Genomic DNA, 14,236 nt, shown 5'->3' with positions numbered 1-14,236 from the left:
GGACTGACCCCAGGGCTTTAGCCACACCGTAGTCTGGAGGGATCAATACCTCCTGGCACACCTGTACCCCGGTAGGGCATATCCACTGGAGCCCACGTGGAAGAAAACTAGTTACCCATGGTCTCAACACCCAAAAAAACAAGTGCTATTAACATTTTACTTTAATTCCTTTAAATGAAAAAAAAGTCCACTTAAAAATACTGTAAATATGTTTATAATTTTATATCCTCTGTTTTCACATAATATTATAACATAACCATTTCTCCCATGCTATAAAAATTCTTTATACGTCCTTTTGGAAATGGCTAGAAAATAGTTCAGCATCCTTACTTTTTTTCAGAAGGAAAATCTGCACAAGGGAAGAAATTATATACCCAAGATGTGGTAAATAAAGGCAAATAGAAGCCCATTACTATATTGAATAATTACCAGGAAATGTAGTTTCCCCTTACCTGTTCTTGGTGAATGCCTTTTGGTGATTTCTTTCCTAAAATAACAGGCTGTCTTTTCTATGATAAGACCAGAGCGCAGCTGCATAAAGTACATCTGGCAAACTTCTTCAGCTTTCTGTTGGGATTCTAAACAATTGAAAAATTTGATACTGTTTTATTCCATCCATTTTTATCCTTTTATAAACCCTGAACATAGCAGACCAAGAAAGCAACTAAAGGTCTCCAGTATTGGGTCACCTGGGTGACTCAGTTGATTAAGCATCTGCCTTTGGCTCAGGTCATGATCCTGGGGATTGAGTCCTGCATCAGGCTCTTTGCTCAGTGGGGAGCCTGCTTCTCCCCCTGTTTGTGTGCTCTCTCTGACAAATAAATAAATAAAATCTTTAAAAAAAATACATCTATTTGCTAAAAAAAAAAAGGTCTGTAGTACCTTATCAGAAAACTTGGGGTCATTTGTGTTTCAGAATTCACAGTTTTTTAGATTTTAGAATTGTCATGTAGCGTACATACTATATATATGTGGTACTCCCAGCAGGGACTAGGGCAGTACTCGCATAATCCAAAATTAATTAATGATTTATGGTGAAATATAGGAAAATTTACATAAAGTGAAATAAACACCTCATGTTGGTTCAGGTCAAGATTTAGCTGTCATATAAGTTCAGATCATATTTACCAAATGAGTTATGAAAAATTTTAGGTCTTTAGAAAAATTTTGGTTTTCAGAATTCTATATAAGGGAGTGTGGACCTACGTCCAACATGTATCAGTCTTTGCCTGAGGGGGAACTTTTATGGTCATATGAAATCTATAACCTTCTTTACTTATCTAGCACTTTTAATAATTTTAGAAAGATGGCTATAGTCTCTAGAGTTTATTGATACTAAAAATAACTGATTCATGTTAAAGAACTTTTTTCCCTATATTTTCTTCTAGGAGTTTCATGGTTTCAGGTCTTACATTTAAGTCTTTAATCCATTTCAGGTTAGTTTTTGTGAGTTCTTTCACATGTGACTGTCCAGTTTTCCCTGCACCATTTATTGAAGAAACTATCATTTCTTTGAGTATTCTTGGCTCCCTTGTCATATGTTAGTGTGTTATACTGCAATTTTAGGAACTAACATAATACAAATACAAATTAAATCAGTTAAAGTAAAAGATTTAATCACCTATTTAGTAATTCTTATTCATTTAGTCAAAGAAAAGGTCTCAAATAAAAAACTAAATTTCCTACTTGGAAATTCATAAAAAGCCTTTCAGAGCCAAACAGAAGAGAAGGTTGTAACACTTGAGTCATGGCATCTCAACTTTTAACATTATAGCAAATGAATTATCAAGCAATTTGTATAATACAGCCAAATTTCAATTATTCACAGTAATTCAGAAAATAAAAATAGTTACTTGTGAGTTTGGGATCCATTCTATGATTTTTTTTAACTTTCTAAAAGATTTGTCTTCCTAATATGCTTTTCAAAGTTAAGTAGAGTAAACTTTTGTTAGCCATTATTTTGAATGATCTATATCTCGCCTCCAATTCAGATGGACATCTTCCTTTAAGTATCTTCAACTGTCTGAACAGGGCAAGACCACTTAATTATATTCACATCTATCCTGGAACTTCCCAACATTTCATCACAGCTTATAAATATCAGCTGTAGTATCACATGTTTATGTAGTGCTTTTACAATTGCAAAGAAATTAATAAAGCTATGCCAGAGCTAGGATTGAACTTGGTCTCCTAATAAGTAATCTAATACAATACTTTATTAACTGTATTACATTGTCTCTCCGGACCTAAAGGGCATAAGATGGTATTACAACGATGCTCATTCCTTGTATGCTTATCTTTATGTTGTATTCAGAATCCCATGGGACATGACTGACAGGCATGTCTAATATGGAGAGTGGACGTTCTGGGGAGCAGGATGTGGGTCTTGGTTAGTTAGAAGTAAGGGTCATGATATTGAGAAGTATTATGGATGTAGAAGAAGAGAAGGGCTAAAGATATTGATGTAGGTGCTAGCATCTAGTGGGACAAATGCTAGGTATAACTTATCAAGGGGTGACTACATTTGAAGTTGAAGATACTTCACATTGGGAGAATTTGGAAGAAGGTATACTTTAGTGTTTGGGGCAGCTAAAAGTGTAGTGTGATGGTTGTGTTCTCAGATGGGAAACACAAAGCTGCATGGCCTTGGGGATTCTGTGGGAGAGAGTGCTCCACTGGGGTCAAAGGGCTATCTCAAGCTTATGTAAGGGCTGTTGTCACTTCCTATGTCTCTACCTTGCCTAATGTCTAAGGGCAGTGTCTTAGCATGGCTTGTAAGGAAATTCTCGCAAGTAATTTCATCATAGCAATAGCATGATGAAATCCCTCACTCATTTTTGGTGAGTAAATGGGAAGGAGCCTGGAAATCTTCCTGTAGTTCTGTCACTGAGAGAGCCAGACTGTGCCTGAGGGGAACTACATAAGTGAATCACTCAGCTTTCATTTCTTCCCCGAACACCTATTTCATAAAGGTTTCTTCTCACTGCTTACTACCCTTGATTTATCTGTGGCATTTGACTTTGGGAACCACATCCTTTTCTGAAACCTTTCTTCCCTTATTGTCATGTCACCAGTCTCCTTAGGTTCTTGTTTTTCTCTGAACATTCATTGCTGTTTCTCTGTTAGTTTTCCTTGTCTGACTGCTCCTAAAATGTTGGTGTTGTGTAGGATTTGTTCTTTGCCTTTTCCTCTCTCTTTCTGGGCAATCTTGCCTGCTCCAATGACTTCAATCATCTTTTTATATGCTGATGACTCCCCAAAACTATAACTCTACCTTTGGCCTCTCTCCTGAACTTTGTGTGTGTTGCTATTTCTTCACAGGGTATTTTGACTTCAATTAGCTTAAGGCATCTCTGTATATATCTATGAAGAGCCTTTAAAATTCTGGACATCTCTACCTGGATGACTTATACTTACCCCAGATTCAAATATACACATAATAAAAAAAAACCTTTATTTTCTCTACTCACAATATATTCCTCCTGAATTATTATCTTGAAAAACAGTACCACTTTCTACCATTGTCTGCCCAAACCTTAAATCATCCTGAAAGCTGGAATCATCTATTTTTCCTTCTCTGTCCATCCCTCAATTTATTTGGTCTGTAATTAAATCTTATTGATTTCACTTTTTGAGTGTATCTGCCATTTAGTCCTTCCTTTGCATTCTGTTGTATTAGGTCAGGCCCTCATCCTCAGTCCCCTAAATAAATACAGTAGACCTCTAACCAGTTTTTGTTTCTATTCTTGCTCCCTTACTCTATTTTTACATCACCATCAATGTAATCTCTCTAAAATAAAAATATCTTGTTATTCCCCAATTGAATGTTTTCAGTGGTTTCTTACTGCCCATAGGATAAAGTTGAAGCTACTTCACTGTAACTTTAGAAGATATTCCATGGACAGACCCAAATTAAAGGGTGTGACTTCTACTCATTTCTATGCCCAATTATTGCCATGTAGGGATATGGGCACAGTGTTGCTAGATTTTCAAATTTTTCAAGAGATTGAGATTTTTATACACAATCTTCTAATTTTTAAATGTTTCCTCAATTAAAAAACACAATAATACTGTTCAGGCCAAATAAAATGCTTCTGCTGGAATGCTCTGTCCCGAGGCTCCCATATTGTAACTTCCAGGTAGATCCATTAGGAAACTGGATTGTCAGGACAGGGAAAGTGTTGATGGATGTAGAGAAGAGGAAGGAGCAGAGGAAAATGGCCTGACTCTGGGAGTAGCTTCCTGGAAACTGGGAAGGGAATGAGTTTGGGGAGGGGCTTTTCTCTAGCTCATTAAATACTGTACCTTTTTGGTGCTAGAGGTGAAATACTCTGGTGGTGACCCAAACTCATATGGAACCTGACTAATATCTCTAGTGGGTGGATATTGAGTTTTGTGGCTTTGTGATTGTGTCAGATCCTGCTAGCCCAAAGGAGGAGAAGGAACTAAAACAAGCTTTCTTGCTTTGTTGCTTGGGGGCTCAGAGAAGTTTATTTAGAAAAATGGGTATTAAGGAGGGCACATATTGCATGGAGCACTGGGTGTAATATGCAAACAATGAATCATGGAACATTGCATCAAACTAAGGATGGTGACTAACATAATAAAAAATTAAAAGAAAAGATATGACATTGCTTGCACCTTGAGTTTTGAGAAGTACCTGCCACAACTTCATAGGTATCTGTTGAAATTTTGTCCAAGAGTGTCTAAATAACAACAGTCTTAGTGTTAAACTGAGCCAATATTATTGGAAAAGATCTGCTAAGAGACAATTTAAAGAAATGTGCTGTATTCCAAGGATTATCTTTATCACTGTTTCTTTAAATGGTATAAATGAGCTGTTAGGGCCACTGCACCCTTAAAGGAGGGGTTACATTTTAATTTTTGCATTAATGCCAGCAACTCTGGCATAAAATCCAGGCTGCCCCCTTACTCCAGTGTCTATAAAGGGACCACATCTCCTGGGGTACAAAGAAAATACGTTCTTTTCTTTCTTTCTCTTTCTTTCTTTCTTTCTTTTTTTCTTTCTTTCTTTCTTTCTTTCTTTCTTTCTTTCTTCTTTCTTTCTTTCTTTCTCTTTCTTTCTTCTTTCTTTCTTTCTTTCTTTCTTTCTTTCTTTCTTCTTTCTCTCTCTTTCTTTTTCTTTTTTTTTTTAAGAGAGAAAGTGGCATGCACTAGCTGGGGTGGGAAGGAGCAGAGGGAATTTATTAAGAGGGAATTGAAGACACAGAATCAGTCCCACTGAGTCACTGTTTCTACACAGAGCATTAGACTCAGACACAAAGAAAAGGACTAACTTAGCTGTGATTTTCTGGCCATTCAGAAACCACAGTCAAATTAATGTTTTCCCTGGTTACTAAAACCAGCATGGGTGGGCCACAGTCTCAGGGAAGACAGAAAATGATATTCTTTAATATGGCTCTCTCTTCTAGCCTTAAAGATGTTAAGGGAAATGAAGAGGAGAACAAAAGACAAAGGTACACCAGTCCCTACCATCATTCCTCATCTTCCATTTTCTCTCCAGTCTGGCCAAGGTTCTATTAACTTTCTTTTTGTTACCTCTTTTGTACGAAAAAAACACATGAGTATAAATTTGCATAATTTTTTCTCTAGGATAATTTTTTAAAAGATGGATTTATTTACAAGAGAGAGAAAGAGAGCACATGTATGTGTATATGCTTTCCAGTGAGGGAAGGGGCAGAGGGAGAGAATCTCCAGCAGACTCCCTGCCGAGCACAGAGACTAATGTGGGGCTCAGTCTCATGACCCTGAGATCATGACCTGAGCGGAAACCAAGAGTCAGATACTTAACCGAATGAGCCACCCAGGTGTTCCCTAAGATAATTTTCAAGATCAAAGATATAGCCCTTTCGTCTCAGAGCTATGGCTACAACCTGACTTTATTTACCCTTCAATTTGCGCCAGATTCTTTGAGTTTGCAATTGGATAGACTTGAGCATCATTTGATCAACTCTGTTTTATTTGAGGCATGGATTATTCAAATATCTTCACTTATTATTCCCTCCTTTGTTAGAAGTTGCAAGTCAAAACCAAGCTTGATACACAAAGGTGCATATTTTATATACGATGAATGTTGAATGAAAGATCAGTTTAACATTTTGTTAATCTAGGAAAAGGATTTTGGTATTAGTTGGAAAGAAGTGTGGGTAGAGAGAAGGGATTGATATGAAGGGCTTTGTATGTTTATCACTATTAGCAAGTTTAAATTACTCAAGCCATTCCTGTCCTGGGATGTATCAAATAAGCAAAAGTTGGCTGTGTATAGTCTATTTAAAACAAAACGCTGCTGGGGGACCTGGGTGGCACAGCAGTTAAGCGCCTGCCTTCAGCTCAGGGTGTGATCCCGGTGTTATGGGATCGAGCCCCACATCAGGCTCCTCCGCTATGAGCCTGCTTCTTCCTCTCCCACTCCCCCTGCTTGTGTTCCCTCTCTCGCTGGATGTTCTCTCTCTGTCAAATAAATAAATAAAATCTTTAAAAATAAATAAATAAAACAAAATGCTGCTGTATCAGCTCTTATATTCTTAGTAGCTTTTGGCAAGGTAACATGTATGAACATCAGAATAATAAGAATTTGATAATAGATAAAAATTGTGTGTAAAACAATCAGAAATGCTTAAGTCCTTACTTCTCAGTTTGGGAGATTTTACCAAAGACTTGCTTGCTGAACTGTTCATCTTTCCTGGGGAGATTTTGGTTGTTGAATACTTCATTTTAGTCTTCATTTTTCAGGCTTCTGTGGATTAAAATGTAATATTAGTTCAATTGCCTCAACTTGAAAATAAACAGAAACTGTAGTAACTCAAAATGACATTAATAACATAGTCATACAAAGAAAATAATTATTTCAGTATAATTCGAATATAGTTTTCTGAAAATATATCCATGTTGAAATATGGTCAGAGGACAAAAAGAACTACAAAGAATCTTAAACTTTACTTAGTGAGTTTATTTCTGGTAGTATTGTTGCTATTAGGATTCTGGAATGTTTTTGCTATACTATAGGGTAGAGAAAATAAGTAGATGTATTGATATTGTAGGATTTTTAATGCAGGGGAAAGGAAATACAAATATAAAATATAAGAAGCCAAGGGGAAAATCTCTGTAATGTTAAATCTGGATCAGCTCTATCAGTGTCCCCATATCTTAGGTTCTAAATACTTTTTCTGCTAAAAGGAACCAGGACTTTCTAGGCCCGGGCTCAGAATATAGAAGTGAATATGGAATATTTGGTTATGTCAGAAAGCAGTCAGTGATTCAAAAACTTGTGAGTTTGTGTCAAAAGGACACAAGAGCCTCCTTAAACAGTTTCTCACAGGCCAAATTTGGCACAATTTGAGCATCAGAAAGAATAACGATGGTAATTCACTATAAAGCATTTAATGCAAAAAGAAACCCACCAGTCCATACCATTCCTCAAGAATGAATGAACAAGGGATTTATTAATTACAGAAGGGATGGTAGAATCATAAAATAACAGTTTTGTAGCCCCCAGTGTAATACTTGATTCAAGCAAGGATCATCAATGGATGCTGTGCCTTGAGTATCAATCTGGGTCAGAGTAACTTACTGAAAGAATACTGCATTTTCTTTTATAAATTGCAGAAAGCCCCATATTCGTTCAGTAGGGTACCACAGCCTGGCTTCATCATCAAGGTATGGTAGTGGTGCTTTGATTTGTGGAGGGAGCAGGACTTCTCCAGCCTTAAATTCTTCCTTACATTGCTTGAAATTCTACTAATAGTTACTTCTACTTGTATTAAGCCTTGCCCTCTTTTTCCTAGATTTAAAAAAATTTTTTTTGGTGTATCCCAGGAGTGGTTACTATTTAAATCTCTTACAAACTTTATATGAATCAGCTCTTCTAGCAGGGTAAGGGATGAGCATTGAGTTACTACATTAGAGGACTCTATGAAAGATAAATTTCATGCAACTTCATTGTTTCTGAACAACCTTCAATAGATTGAAATTCCAAATGGAGCTACAATCTTAGATGGAACTACAATCTTACACACAACCATCCTATTTACAACTGGCTTCATGAGAAGAACTCTTAGAAGCAGAGAACCTTAGATACCATTTTCCTGAGCCTCTAAATCTATGGGTGAGTAGGCTAAGACTGAAAGAAAGTGCCTTGCCCAGGATCACAAAAGGAAAACTGGGCCAGAACTAGTCTCCTGATTTCCATCTTTATGCCAGAACTTCTGCACATGTCTCCTTCCTCCCTCCTCCAAATGTAGGAAGAAAATAATCAGAACTGGGAATTTAACTTCAAATGCTTGGCCAGTTGTCCAACTTCTTTAGAAATAATAAATTTCTAAATATGGTAGTTAATATGAAATCATAACTGGTGCAGTTAGGTAATCTTACTGTAGTTAAATTTTAAATTTTCAGAAAATAGTTCAAGTAATACCCTGCACACAGTACATATGCAGGTAACACTTTACTGATAACATGAAAATTGTAATGCTGGATTTTTGTTTGTTTGTTTGTTTGTTTTCTTTTTTATCCAAAGATCCTTATGACCCAGAAAAAAAGCTCTCCTGGATGGACATTAAAAAAAAAAAGCAACAAACTGTGGCATTTTCAAATAAATCTGAGAAATGTTCCTATCTATATTCCACCTCTTGTGAAGTCAGACCCACATTAGCATAGTAAAGATGTTGACAATCCTTTATTGAAGATTCATGGGTACTTTTGTTTAATTATTTTGGGTAATTATTTGATCTTGTAACTTCTCCACTACCTCTATTAACACCCCTGTTAACGTAGACTATATATTAACATGGACTAATTTGAGATCACACACTTGGAGGAACTCTGCTCTAAACCAAAATTAGCTTTCTGATTTAAGCAACATAGGTAAGAAACTGAAAAACCACATTTACAGTGGAGTGATTGACACAGGTAAAGTCAACTGCTTTTTAGTAATTGAATAAGTCAAAAGCATAGTCAGAAAAAAAAAAGCATAGTCAGGAAATATTTTCAAACCCTATTCTAAAAAAGAAAGCATTTTCTTTAAACAATCTACAAATCTTTTACTTTAAAAAGTACAATCACTCTTTTCACCATTTTTCAGACTTAAAATTCACTCTTTACTCTCCTATTTTTAAGTCAGAATATTTCAGAATATATAGCAATATAAAAATCACTGGTTCCTTCATGCTGCTTTCCCCAATAATATAGGCAAATATCCACACACCGGTTATGATAACTTACCTTAGTTTTAAACATGAAGGACTGGTCTCAAATAATGAAGTTTCTTGTCGTCAGCGTTTGGTAGTGGTTGATGCTATATTTCAACTCTACTTATATATACGCACTTGGATTAAGCAACATTGGGTGGCAGTGTTTGATGAATGAGGCAATGCAAATAGTGCTAGTTGAATGGGTTAGATTGAGTGAGAGCATATCTTAATCCCACAGTCAAATCCTGAACAGAGCTTTTAGATTATTTTAACTGCAGCACTTTCAATGAGTTATACTCAGTTAATCAATTAATTTTTATGAAACCTCTACGGCCTGGACTCTAGGTACTGTTTGTTGCTCAATGTAGAGCATACAAGGGCACAGACTTTCATTACCTTTCTCTTTTCTGTTGGGAAGTCGAATACTTAAGGTAATATTTTTTCTGATTATAAAAATGATGTATGTGCACTAAGAAATTGATAAATGATAGGAAAGCATATATACTATATTCCCTGACATTCTTTTTCCAATACAGAAATGCTATGCATATCTATTTTTTCATTAAAATAGAATCTACTGTAAGTATTATTTTGTAAGCTGCTTTTTTGATTTTCCAATTAATGTCAGAAATATTCTTTTACAGGAAGCATTATAAATAGATTTCAATCATTTAAGTATACCATACAAATCTTTTATTGAGAAACACTTTGGCTGTTTCTGGTTTTTTCCTTTCTTTCTTCTTTTCTAATATCACCAGTGTTGCAACTGATTTCTCTCTCTCTCTCTCTCTCTGTGTTGTGATTCTTGGTTAACTTTTATATGCTCATTGGTAGCACAAAAGTAGTGAGATTGCTGAATCAAAGGGTTTGTGCATCTTATATGTTGATAAGATATTACTCCATTGAATTTCTAAAAGTTTGTGTTGGTAATTTATAGTTTTTTCAATGATCCAGGTGAATGCTCTTTTCACCGTTGCCTTAACGGCAATAGGGCGTCATCACTTTTAAAATGTTTGCCTTTCTAGTGGAATTTAAGAAACAAAACAAATGAGCAAAGTGGGAAAAAAGAAAAGGGCAAACCAAGAAATATACTTTTAACTATAAAGAACAAACTATTGTTACCAGAGAGGAGGTAGGCGGGGGGGATGGGTTAAACAGGTGATGGGGATTAAGGAAGCCACTTGTAATGATAAGTACAGAGTGATGTATGGAAGTGTTGAACCACTGTATTATACACTTGAAACTAATATTACACTGTATGTTAACTAACTGGACTTTAAATAAATAAATTTTTAAAAATTGTCTTTCTAAAGAGTAGAACATATCTCGTGATTTTGAATTTTATTTAGTGAAATTAAGCATCTTTTAAAAATGTATTTATCAGTTTCTATAAATTATTGATTTATATGAGTTCTTTGTAAAGTAAGAAATGAAACCCTTATCTGTGACACATGTTGAAAAATTTTCCCCAGTACCATTTATCTTTAGACTAGTAATGGCATTTTTTTTTGGCCATACATGAATTTTCAAATCACATGTGGTCAAATTTAATTACTGTTTTAGAATTTCTGGATTTTGTGTCCTGCTCCAAACGTCCTCCCCACTTCTAAAATTATAAATTAATTTATCACATCATTTTCTAAAACTGTATTGTCTACCACTTAATACCTAAATCTTTGATCCACTATTACTTTTAGTATCTAAAGAATAGGATTTTTCCCCCTCCAGTGCTTATCTCAACCACAGAAGTAATCCAATTTAGACAAAGTGAAGTTTCATATGTTATGTTGGGACTAGTATGCAAAGGGCTGTGAATGCAGCAATAAGGAGTTGGAATTTTATCCTGTAGCCAACAGGGATCTTTTAAAAGTTTTTTAAGCAAGTGAGAAGTATGATAAAAAATGTGTTTTGTGAATGTAATTTTATGGTTGTGTGAAAGAAAGTCTGAAGGAATGAAAGAAGAGAAAGACAGGAAACAAAGCCCAGTCAGGAGGCCAATTAAGATTGGGATAGGCTGGTGATGGGTATTAAGGAGGGCACACATTGCATGGTGCACTGAGTGTTATACGCAAATAATGAATCATGGAACATTGCATCAAAAACTGGGGATGTACTGTATGGTGACTAATATAACAAAATAAAAATTATAAAAAAATAAATAAATGCAAATCAAAACCATAAAAAATTAACTAAATAAAATAAAACAGCCCACGCAAAAAGCAGTGAGCGCAGGAACTAGGGCATATTAGTGAGGCCAGTAAGGAGGGGATGAAGGTGATGAGTGCTGCAAGCATTTCATAGAGTCCTTGAATATTAGCGTGAGAAGGGGCCCCAGAGATCCCTGTTCCAGCTCCACTAAGTCACTCAGCTCCTTAGTGGCTGAATGAGGATTAGAACCCAACTTTCACTCTCGGTTCAGGGTTGTGTCCACCACAGAGCATCCAAAGCCCTTTTTGGATGTGTTTGTATCAGCTCTGGACTGGGAAAGAGAGGAGGTGCAGGGAAGTGAGGGGGCTGTCAGTGGTTCAGGGTAGGAAACTCAGGTGAAGAGTCCATTTTCCAGCACAGGTAATGAGTCTGATGCGGGGAAGATGGAGTTTGAGATACTTGAGAAGCAAATATGGAAATTTCAGCACTGAGTTGGAATTAGGTTGTGAGTGGGTGGGGGAGGCAAGAGTTAGCAATCTGGATTTGCTACATGTAGATTTCATTTGTTACGGCATGAGAGTTGATGATGTAGGAACAAATGAGTTTGTCTCAGCTGAGTTGGAATAGGAAGAGCAGGCTATGTCTAGATGGAACTATAGGGATTCTTACATTTAAGGGGTAAGAGAAGATAAGAAACCTTGGAGGGAGTCCAATAAGCATGGCACTCTCCAAGAAACTGCAGTGGATTGCACAGTGTAGAGGAGGAACTGAAACTTTTTCAAGAAATACAGTAATGAAAGGGAAACAAAGAGAAAATGGTATCTTGACAGTACCATGGAGAAGGGAAGATGCTGCTTACTAGTTAGACAATCTTGGGCAAGTTACTGGCTATTTCTAAGCTCTCAGTGGCTCATTGCAAGAATTATATGAGAAGATACATTTTAAGCCATTGGCACTGTAGCTGGCACATAATGGGAACTTAATACTTTTTTATTATTGATTTTTTTTTATTGGGATATGGGACTCTTGAGCTTATTTCAATGTAGATAGAAAAGAAGAATGAAAAGAGAGGAATCAAAAGGAGAAAATGGATATAATAAGGTCCCAGATGAGACAGAGAGAAGGGAAAGAATACTGGTGGAGGGGTTGGCTTTGAAAAGGAGGATGCATACTTCTTTAGAAGAGGAGGAAGAGCAAGAGAATGGGAGAGATGTGAAGTTTTAAGGGACATGAACTTGATAGTCTTGTAAAAATGGCCTGAATCTTCATAAAGTAGGTTGTGAGAAAAGTTGTAGAAATTAAGAGAAATAAGCACAGGTTTTAATTTTTGAGGGTAAATAGTTTCTTGAAGAATGTAAAAAAGAATTTTCTAAGGAATGGGGAACTACTGTTCATGGATATCAAGTTTCAGTTTTAGAAGATGAAAAAATGTTTGGATATGGAGTGGTAATTGTTAATCATATGAATGTACTTCATATCACTGCACTATATACATAAAATAGTTAAAATGTGGGGCACCTGGGTGGCACAGTTGTTAAGCGTCTGCCTTCGGCTCAGGGCGTGATCCCAGCATTCTGGGATCGAACCCCACATCAGGCTCCTTGGCTGGGAGCCTGCTTCTTCCTCTCCCACTCCCCCTGCTTGTGTTCCCTCTCTTGCTGGCTGTCTCTCTCTCTCTGTCAAATAAATAAATAAAATCTTTAAAAAAATAGTTAAAATGATAAATCTTAACACAATTAAAAAAAATGATTTTTAAAAAGATTTTAAAAAATGAGAGTGGGAGAAGTGGAAAGATGAGGCTGTTTGTAAACCAAGGAATTCCAATGTTCCCTGTCTTGGAGGTAGAAAAGTTCTGATGATAATGGTTGTCAGGATGAGGTTTTGTGGGTGAACTGTGAAAGAGTATTAAAGAGTCATCAAAACAGGCACTGGAGTCACCAAGGGTGACATCAGCAGAGGTAACATCAACCAGAAAAGGACATCAGGGTCCCTGTCAACATGAATGGAAAGAAATTAACATATGTAAAAAATGAGAAATGTGCTACTTCTTTGTTGACCCTGGAAGATGGGCACACAAAGAAAAGGGGTGGATTTTGAGAATAGCGGTGTCACCAGGGGTAAGCCACATTTTAGATGATAAAAAGAAATACAAGAAGCTTTTTAAGAAAAAAGGAGGGAGAGGACATTCCAGATGAAATGATACACATTTAAATTACAAAAAAAACCCCAAACAACCTAAAAGAAGATTTTAATCTATCAAGAAATAATATCTTACATAGAAATTCATTGATTGGTGATTCACATCTGAGCAGCAACAACAAAAAATGTATGAAGTGTAGTCATTTCCAAAGTTGCAATATGTGTGTTTGTCTCTTTGCCCTGAGAAAGCTTCCAGAAACTTACATTCAACAAATATCAAGTGTCCATAACTTGTCAGGGACAATGTACTCCAACAGTATTAGTTACTTTCTAGGGCATCAAAGTGTTCATGGAACACTGCATGAAAAATTTTCATTTCACTTTGTCTTATTATCTACATCTGATCAACTGGAAAATCCTTTATTGAATCACTAACCACCTCTCATATGTCAGGCAATGCCCTTTGATTAGCAATTTCCCTCTTTTGAAATACTGATACACTTTACCATGTTAAGTCTGTTGGTCTTTCCTTATTGTGAATTTTACTTTTAAAATAAATTCATTTAATTAGATTGATTTCCTGTGAGGAAGCTTGTTGTTAACATGCAGAGTTTATAAGAAATTTTTATTAAGAATACATGTTAATTATGAAAAATTTGGAATATAAAATATAAAGTTTAACCTTTGATGCCCTAGAAAGTAATTAAATGCATTGAAAATAAAGATACCCGGTAATCATT

General features: G+C 36.0%; 1 protein-coding gene across 3 annotated transcripts in view; it reads right to left on the bottom strand.

Annotated features, from left to right (window-relative positions):
* Window positions 1-14,236, bottom strand: part of IL33 (interleukin 33) — a 44,126-nt gene that overhangs the window by 6,802 nt on the left and 23,088 nt on the right. For all 3 annotated transcript variants that reach the window (XM_011217254.3, XM_019793249.2, XM_034663833.1), the window contains 2 exons: window positions 6,650-6,757; window positions 453-578 (listed from right to left, as the gene is read on the bottom strand). In XM_011217254.3, the coding sequence (XP_011215556.1) occupies window positions 453-578; window positions 6,650-6,746 (223 nt within the window). In that variant the 5' untranslated portion in view covers window positions 6,747-6,757. The remainder of the gene's footprint in view (window positions 1-452; window positions 579-6,649; window positions 6,758-14,236) is intronic.

Source organism: Ailuropoda melanoleuca, chromosome 7 (genome assembly GCF_002007445.2).
Source record: "Ailuropoda melanoleuca isolate Jingjing chromosome 7, ASM200744v2, whole genome shotgun sequence".
In the NCBI taxonomy this organism is placed as follows: domain Eukaryota; kingdom Metazoa; phylum Chordata; class Mammalia; order Carnivora; family Ursidae; genus Ailuropoda; species Ailuropoda melanoleuca.
The sequence above is the reverse complement of the archived record's forward strand: the minus strand, read 5'-3'. Positions and strand labels throughout refer to the sequence as shown.